The sequence below is a fragment of the Ovis aries genome, chromosome 1 (genome assembly GCF_016772045.2).
Source record: "Ovis aries strain OAR_USU_Benz2616 breed Rambouillet chromosome 1, ARS-UI_Ramb_v3.0, whole genome shotgun sequence".
NCBI lineage: Eukaryota > Metazoa > Chordata > Mammalia > Artiodactyla > Bovidae > Ovis > Ovis aries.
Genome location: NC_056054.1, coordinates 186931150 through 186940648, shown reverse-complemented (window position 1 = coordinate 186940648; position 9499 = coordinate 186931150). Strand labels below are relative to the sequence as shown.

Below are 9499 nucleotides of genomic sequence, written 5' to 3'. Positions count from 1 at the left end.
CTAAGGATTTGCCCACTTTATCAAGTTATCTAATTTGTTATATAAATTTTTAAAGTTATATAATTGTTCATAATATTCATTTATAAGGGGCTTCCCAGGTGGCAGTGATGGTAAAGAATCTGCCTGCCAATGAAGGAGACATAAGAGACATGGGTTTGATCCCTGAGTCTGACAGATCCCCAGAGGAGAAAATGGCAACCCACTCCAGTATTCTTGCCTGGAGAATCCCATGGACAGAGGAGCCTGGTGAGCTACAGTTCATAAGGGCACAAAAAGTCAGACAAAACTGAAGTGACTTAGCACGCACACACATTCCTTTATGTTTTTTATTTCTGGAAGGTTGGTAGCTACATCCCACCTTTCATTTCAGATTCTAGTAATGTGATTCTTCTTTCTCTCTGACCCCTTCCCTCTCTTCCTCCCCTCTCCCCCTCCTCCTCCCCTTCTTCTCAGTCTAGCTAGCTTTGGTTTCATTGATTTGCTCTATTGCTTTTATATTCTCTATTTCATTTACTTCCACTCTAGCCTTTATTTCTTCCTTATGCTTGCTTTGGATTGACTCTGCTCTTCTTTTGCTAGTTTCTTAAGGTAAAAAATTATTGATTTGAAAGCAAAACTATGGAGATAAGGTTTAGTAGTTGCCAGAGGTTAGGGGAGAGGGAGTGACAAATAGGTGAAGCACGGAGGATTTTTAGGGCGTTGTAGTATCCTATAAGACACTGTAATGGTGGATGCGTAACAATTACATGTTTGTCAAAATCCATATAATGTACAACATCGAGTGTGAACCCTAATGTAAACTATGGACTTTAGACGATAAAGATGTATCAGTGTAGATTCATCAATTATATCAAATGGATCACTCTGGTGTGGGTTGCTGATAGTGGTGGGGAGGTTGTGTGTATCTGGGAGCAGGGGTTATATGTTCCCATATAAGGTACAGAAGTCTTCGTACCTTCTCCTCATTTTTGCTGTGAAATTAAAACTGCTCTAAAAAATAAGACCATTAAAAATCAAAAGTAATTTTAAAAGAATTTAAAAACCTCACAAATTAAGGGCACATGTCTCTCCCCTAGATCTGAAGTCTTGTTCTGCAAGATCCCTGTGATGGCCCAGAATGTGATGGTATCAGGACATTCAAACCTGCTACTCTCACTATCCCTATTAGTGTCCCCCAGTATAGGCTGATCCAGTTATTGTTATTATATGCTACCAAATTATTCACATTATAATTTCTCCCATGCTTAATTAATTACTTAGAAATTCTCTTTTACTTTATAAATGGAGAGAGAGGTCAGAATTTCTAAGTAAATTACTTTTTGATCAGAGAATGCTATTTGTATGTTATTAATTCATTTGAGTTTGTTAAGATTTGATTTATGGTCTAATATTAGTCATTATGTGCTTGAAAAGAATGTGTATTCTCTACCAGTTGAATGAAAAAAATCTACATACTTTCATTAAACCGAACTTATTAACTATATAGTTAAAATCTTTACCTGTACGAAATTTTTATCCACTTATCCTGTGGATAAAATCATCTATTATGATTACGTATTTCAGTTTCCCCAAGAATTTTTATTAATTTTTGATACAACTGATATATTTGAGGAATTTGACAAAAGTACAAATTCATTTGTGTACAAATGACTCATTTGAAAAGACCCGGATGCTGGGAAAGATTGAAGGTGGGAGAAGGGGACGACAGAGGATGAGATGGTTGGACGGCATCACTGACTCAATGGACATGAGCCTGAGTCAACTCCAGGAGTTGGTGATGGACAGGGAGGCCTGGGGTGCAGCAGTACATGCGATCTTAAAGGGTTGGACACGACTAAGCGACTGAACTGACTGACTGATACACATTCAGAATTATTATATTTTTCAGATTAATTGTTCCTTTTATTCTGTTTAATATACTTTTACTTTCAACAAAATGTTTTGCCTTAAAGTTTAATTTAACATACATAGCTATGCCAGCCTCCCTACTATTAAAAAAGGTTGATTTTGAGATCTTATTCTTTATAGGCTTTTATAGCTGTAGATTTCTTTCTAAGTACCAATTATAAGCATCATCCCATAAGTTTTGGTATATTGTGGTTCTGTTTTCATTCATCTTTGCATATGTCCTAATTTTCCTTCTGATTTCTTCTTTATCCATTGGTTATTTAGGAGTGCCTTTTAATATCCATATGTTTGCAAATTTCCTGAATTTCTTCTATTATCGATTTCTAATTTCATCCCATTGTGTTTGGAAAACATGCTTTATATGATTTTAGCCCTGTTAAATTGATTATTTTATGGCTTCAAACGCCTTTTATTCAAGACATCTTCAATGTCCATTATTCAAGTTATTAAGTTTTCAGTACAAAGTTCTTTATTTTCTTAGTTAATTCCTAGACACTTTATATTTTTCATTGAGAGGTTCTCATTTTGTTATGTGTTTCTTTATTATTGGTTTGAGAATCGCTATAATTTTTTTATGCTAACCATGTAGCTAGAAAACTTGCTTAGCTGTCACTTGAAATGTGAGTTTATAAACCTGCTGCCATTAAAAGTGGATGACCCTTAGAGGCTGTTGACCTTTTAAAAAGTCAAAGGTAGTTTTGGGAAGAGGGAATTTTGAAGTCTCATTGGCCATCTGTGGGTCTGGAAAGGGCTCTCCAGCAAGAGTCACAGGGCTGATTGTATAGTACTGAGCTATATTTGAGGGAAACTCCCTAGTTTTTACAATATTTCCATGGACATCAAAGTAACACTGGGCCAAATATTTGGGTTAAAAACAGACAAATGAAAGAGCATGCAAGAAGATCCTTTTTCTATACTGTCTGATATTTATTAGTACTTGGATCAGAGAAACCCAAAGTGCACCATAATGGAGGGGTTCTGGAATTCCAGGCTGTCCTGTGGTCTATAGACTGCAAAGCTCCAGCTTGTCACGCTGAAGCAGGTCTGCCCAGGAAGTAAACCTACAGCTGAATCAGCAAAGACTATAAGAGAACTCTGTTCTAACTGGGCCTTGTCGGTGAGAGATACTGATATAGAGAATAGAAGGAAGAGTTGGTGATGTCATCCTCATCAGGAAAACTGTACAGTTCCATGATTTGGGTGATGTCAAATGCATCAGAGTACAAAGCAGGAACTGAGGCCACTAGCCTCTCCAACTGAGGATCTTGCATTTGGACATCAGTTGTAGGAATCTCCATGATCATAGAGTCCCCTGCCCAGGGGAAAGGGTCTAAGGGCTGAGATGAGAGGGAGTTATAGGAATCTGAAACTTCAAGGAGAAAAGAATGAGGGCTGGTGGATGCTGTGGGCACATCCTTGGCTGGAAGGACCTGGCTTGGTGGCTTTAGTGATTGCTGCTCTTGCTGCTGCTGCTGCTTCTTCATTTTGAACCGCCGGTTCCTGAACCAAATCTGGAGTGGGGAAAGAGAGGAAATTATGGTCTGTTACTGGGGAAGGGGTTTGAGGCTTTTCCTGAGTCAAAAAATTCATATTGTAACTCTCATGTTCTCTCCAAGTCGCTATGATACTGAGTTCTGAGAAAGCAGAGGTAGGTAAGAATGGAGTCAATAGTAACCGTGAGGGATCTGGGCTGGGCCCCGGAAGAAAAAGAAACAAAGGAAGTATTTTTCAGAGCTTGTGCTGGGAGCTCGGAGAAAAGGTCCTGAACTCTAGAAAAGCAAAGGAGAGGTGCAGAATTCGAACTGAAGGATTTTCAAAGACTATTAGAAGGCTTCTACAGTGAGATATTTAGAAGAGATGGCAAGAAGACATAGAAAAACTGTACAAAAAAGATCTTCACGACCCAGATAATCACTATGGTGTGATCACTCACCTAGAGCCAGACATCCTGGAATGTGAAGTCAAGTGGGCCTTAGAAAGCATCACTACAAACAAAGCTAGTAGAGTTGATGGAATTCCAGTTGAGCTATTCCAGATCCTAAAAGATGATGCTATGAAAGTGCTGCACTCAATATGCCAGCAAATTTGGAAAACTCAGCAGTGGCCACAGGACTGGAAAAGGTCAGTTTTCATTCCAATCCCAAAGAAAGGCAATGCCAAAGAATGCTCAAACTACCTCACAATTGCACTCATCTCACACGCTAGTAAAGTAATGCTCAAAATTCTTCAAGCCAGGCTTCAACAGTACATGAACTGTGAAGTTCCAGATGTTCAATCTGGATTTAGAAAAGGCAGAGGAACTGCTAACATCCGATGGATCATCGACAAAGCAAGAGAGTTCCAGAAAAATATCTGTCTGCTTTATTGACTATGCCAAAGTCTTTGACTGTGTGGATCACAATAAATAACCTGTGGAAAATTCTGAAAGAGATGGGAATACCAGACCACCTGACCTGCCTCTTGAGAAACCTATATGCACGTCAGGAAGCAACAGTTAGAACTGGACGTGGAACAACAGACTGGTTCCAAATAGGAAAAGGAATACGTCAAGGCTGTATATTGTCACCCTGCTTATTTAACTTATATGCAGAGTATATCATGAGAAATGCTGGGAGGGATGAAGCACAAGCTGGAATCAAGATTGGCGGGAGAAATTATCAATAACCTCAGATATGCAGATGACACCACCCTTATGGCAGAAATCAAAGAACTAAAGAGCCTCTTGATGAAAGTGAAAGAGGAGAGCGAAAAAGTTGGCTTTTTAAAGCTCAACATTCAGAAAACTAAGATCATGGCATCTGGTCCCATCGCTTCATGGCAAATAGATGGGGAAACAGTCTAAACAGTGTCAGACTTTATTTTTGGGGGCTCCAAAATCACTGCAGATGGTGACTGCAGCCATGAAATTAAAAGACACTTGTTCCTTGGAAGAAAAGTTATGAACAACCTAGACAGCATATTTAAAAGCAGAGACATTACTTTGCCAACAAAGGTCCATCTAGTCAAGGCTATGGTTTTTGCAGTGGTCATGTATGGATGTGAGATTTGGACTATAAAGAAAGCTGAGGGCTGAAGAATTGATGCTTTTGAACTGTGGTGTTGGAGAAGACTCTTGAGAGTCCCTTGGACTGCAAGGAGATCCAACCAGTCCATCCTAAAGGAGATCAGTCCTGGGTGTTCATTGGAAGGACTGATGTTGAAACCGAAACTCCAATACTTTGGCCACCTGATGGGAAGAGCTGACTCATTTGAAAAGACCCTGATGCTGGAAAAGATTGAGGGCAGGAGGAGAAGGGGACAACAGAGGATGAGATGGTTGGATGGCATCACCAACTCAATGGACAATCTGGGAGTTGGTGATGGACAGGGAGGCCTGGCGTGGTTCATGGGGTCACAAAGAGTTGGACGCGACTGAGTGATTGTACTGAACTGAATAGTGAACAATATTGTAACAAAAACTTGGGGGCTCAGCAGACTCAAAGGTTGGAGTTGTTGTCTGTTGGTAATGTTGTGAATAAATGATTGCAGGGTTTTGCTAGAGAAGACCCTAAATGAGAGTGTGTCTGGATGACAGCATTTCTCTCATGTGAATTCTGTCATGCCTCTGGAGTTCCAATTCCAGTGATACCTACATGCATTATCTCTGTAACCCAGCCACTTTGCTCCCAAATCTCAGTTTTCCTCATCTTTTAAACTAGATGATAATAAAGCCAACATGTATTAATACAGCATGCCCAGCTCAGTACTAGCACACAGCAGGGACTCAATAAATGAAGTGTTACTGTTTTACGGAGGGAATTTCCAGGCTGAACAGTAGAATGTTATTTGAATGAGGGTTCAAAGCACATCTCCGATGATCAGACAGACCTTTACTGTTGACTCTGGTAGATTGAGTTTTAAAGCAAGTTCTCTCTGGAGGTTTTTATCTGGAAACATGTTGCAGCTAAACAGAGCCTCCAACTCCTTATACTGTGTGTGGGTGAACGAGGTGCGTTCATGACTCTTCTTCCATTTTGCTGTGGAGCAAGAGATAGAGAGGAGGTGGTCACATAACACAATTCCCTTCCCACTCAAATCTCCCAGGACACCACCGCTGTGAATTTCCTGTGACCTCTCCCCTCAACCAGGCTTGGAATCCAGATTAAGTAAGTTCCTGGGTCTTGACTCTAGGATGCTGAGTCCTGTGAAATTTAGTTTGTTCCTGTTGGGAAATGTTACCTCTTTAACTTTCTCTGTACTCAGTTCTGTCTGTCCTGGCTAACCTCAGGGCAGCAGACAGTGGCCTCCCTTGTCTTCTTTCCCACACTTTGCTTCTTTTAGAAACTGAGAAGGAACCTCATGTTCCCTACAGCTGAATATATAACACATTCTTCAAAATGGTTTCCTCTTTTTATTTATTTATCAGAAACCTAGTCTATCTAATTTGGAAAATGGGATTTTTCTTCTCCAGGCTTTATGAAGCTCTATTCCCTCCTCTGGGAAGAGGTTCATAGAAATGAGATATAACTAAAGATGTGGAGACAATTGAAAAACTATGGAATATTTTTTTTTAATAGCAATGGAGAGAAGGAAATTTTCTAAGAACACATGATTAAGAAAATTTGCTGAAAAAGAGCTGCAGACACTGAATAGACTGATAACAACCACCTCAAAACATAGGTAAGTTATAGAATTCAAGCCAATGCTGTGCTAATTCTCCTGTTATATGCCCATTTCAGTACAAGGAGGAAATCTTCACTCAGGCCTCATTTATGTATTTGAAGTTCCTAACATCAATACTAAAATCAGACAAGAATAAACACTACCAATAAAACTATAAGACTAACTCCGGGAGTTGGTGATGGACAGGGAGGCCTGGCATGCTGAGATTCATGGAGTCGCAGAGTCGGACACGACTGAGTGACTGAACTGAACTGAACACCACTTATGACCATACATGGAAATACCTTTTATAAAATGTATTAATATACATATTAATATACGTACACATATTTGTTGTTGTGTTGTTGTTTAGTCACTAAGTCACGTCTGACTCTTCTGTGACCCCATGGATTGTAGCCCACCGGGCTCCTCTGTCCATGGGATTTCCTAAGCAAGAATGCTGGAGGGGGTTGCCATTTCCTTCCCCAAGGGATCTTCAATCTTTCTGACCCAGAGATGGAAGCTGAGTCTCCTGCATTGGCAGATGGATTTTTTACCACTGAGCCACCATGGAAGCACAGTCATATATATAAATGTACATATGCCTAAACTTATAGTATCTAATTTAATTTTAAAGTTCATATACAAGTATTTTAAATCAAATATAGAAAATATTGAGCTTCCTAGTTGACACTAGTTATAAAGAGTCCACCTTCCAATGCAGGAGATGCAGGAGACCTGGGTTTGGTCCATGGGGTGGAAAGATCATCTGGAGTGGGAAGTGGCAACCCTCTCCAGTATTCTTGCCTGGAAAATTCCATAGACAGAGGAGCCTGGCAGGCCAAAGTCCATGGAACTGCAAAGAGTTGAACATGACTGAACACAGCACAGCATATAAAGTATTAATTTATAAATATTTATTTTTCTACTTACAGTTTACAAAACTATTCAAACTGTTTGCATTTACCTTAAATAGCCATGTCTTCATTGACACTCTGATCCTATTAATTAAATAGTGTAGTTTTACCAGGCACATAGTCTTTACTTTGAAATAAATTTCTTTGTGATACAGCACTTTTGTAATGTGTTTGTAAAATGCTATTACTAGAAATTTCATTTTAAGTTACGAGAAACTTATATAATATTCAGATAACTGTTTTGCCCCAACATTCATCCTGTAGGGTATATCTGATCTCTACAACTTACTAGTTACCATATTTAAAACAAGGAAATGTTTTGTTCATGCATTTGGGTAAGTCGTGTATGGAACTAGTACAATATTGAAGCCATCTTTGTTCCCCAGCCACTTAATTATTCTCTAGAGTTGTTCTGTATACTACTGTAGCCACTACTCAACACAGCTATCAAACACATAAATGTACCTAGCTCTACCAAGGTACTGAATTTTTGATTTTATTGAATTTTAGCTTAAACTTTAAGTGCTGATATTTAATCCAGTTATTGGGAAGCTTTTTAGTATGCTTAGAACAGCTTGCATATGTGACTATACTCTTTCAACTGTAAATTTTATGAATTCTAAATTCAGAGTAAGTATTTCTGATGAAAATTTAGCATTTAGATTGTGATATGCCAATAAGTACAAATTATTCACTGGATTTCAAAGTTTTGATATGAACAAAAGAATGTAACTATCTCATTGGACTACATTTTGTCCGTTTAGCAAAAAGATGTTATGGGTTAAGATGTGAAATCTCATATATATAATATCAGATTTTTAATTATGTATTAAAAATAAAAGTAAAGGCTTTAAATTTATTATCTCTTTGTATATTAAACATAAATATAAAAGTAAATTAAATAAAAAGCTCATAGGAAATAAAATGGAAAAGATTAACCTTTGTGTATATGTTTAACTTTTTACATACTCTTAAATTATTATCAGCTTGCTCTGTGTTTTTTGTAATGTTACCCCTTTTAGTAAGTCTATAACATTTTTTTTTTTTGCCTTAAAGATTTATGCCTATATCCTGAAATCCTTCTGAACACTCATTTCTGTATTTATCAAATGGATCTTGGAGCTGTTGATTGTGGCTCTTCCCAATTATCTGTGCACAAAGATTCAGAAGGAAGATAGCAGGTAATTATCAGGGCTTAAGTCAAGGAGGAAACCACCACCCCCTCCCCAAACATCAATAAGGATACACTGTAAAGTTCAGAACATTCTGAGAAAAGCCATCTGTGAAAAGATGCTTTTAGACCTACAAAAGTTGAAATAATCCATCACCAGCCGATCTGTACTATAGGATATGTTATAGGTCATCCTTCAGACAGAAGGAAAATGTCATCTATCTGAAAGGACTTGTATCTGTAATAGACATCTCAAAATAAGACAACAAATATTCCGATTAAAAATCCTATTATTCTAGTTAATAGATTTGAATGAGCTTTTCAGCAAAGATGTATAAATGGACATGCAGAAGAATGTAGAGAAATTGGAATGTTCATACAACAACTGGAAACTGCAGGTTGGACTGTGAAATGATAGAGTCACTTTGAAAAACTGTCTGGCAGTTTCTTCCTAGGAATCTACCCAAGGGAATAAGAACATTTATCTATGCAAAGATGTATACCCAACTCTTCATAGCAGCATTGTTCATAACTGCCATGTTGGTAACAATCCAAATCTCCTTATTGGATGAATACACTACACAAACTGTGTATTCATCCAATGGAATGCCATTCAGCAATAAAAGTAATGGATCACTGATGCATTTTACAATTTGAATGAACCTCAAAATCACTATGCTAAAGAGATATATATTTGCTGAGACTGAATGATAGACTCATGAAATTATACTATTCTGTTTTCATTTTATTTTTTTTTTTGGCTACACTGCACAACTTGTAGGATTTTGGTTCCCCAACCAGGGATTGAAACCAGGCTGCAGCAGTGAAAGCACCAAAACCTAACCCCTAGACCACCAGGGAA

At 38.2% G+C, this 9499-nt stretch overlaps 1 protein-coding gene across 1 annotated transcript; it reads right to left on the bottom strand.

Moving 5' to 3' along the window:
- Nucleotides 1-2834: 2834 nt before the first annotated feature.
- On the bottom strand, nt 2835-9176 carry ARGFX (arginine-fifty homeobox). Its single transcript, XM_027962705.1, is given in 4 exon segments — nt 2835-3011; nt 3014-3419; nt 5776-6021; nt 9141-9176. Coding segments are annotated over 4 exon segments (849 nt in total). The 3' UTR covers nt 2835-2850.
- Between the last annotated feature and the right edge of the window lie 323 nt (nt 9177-9499).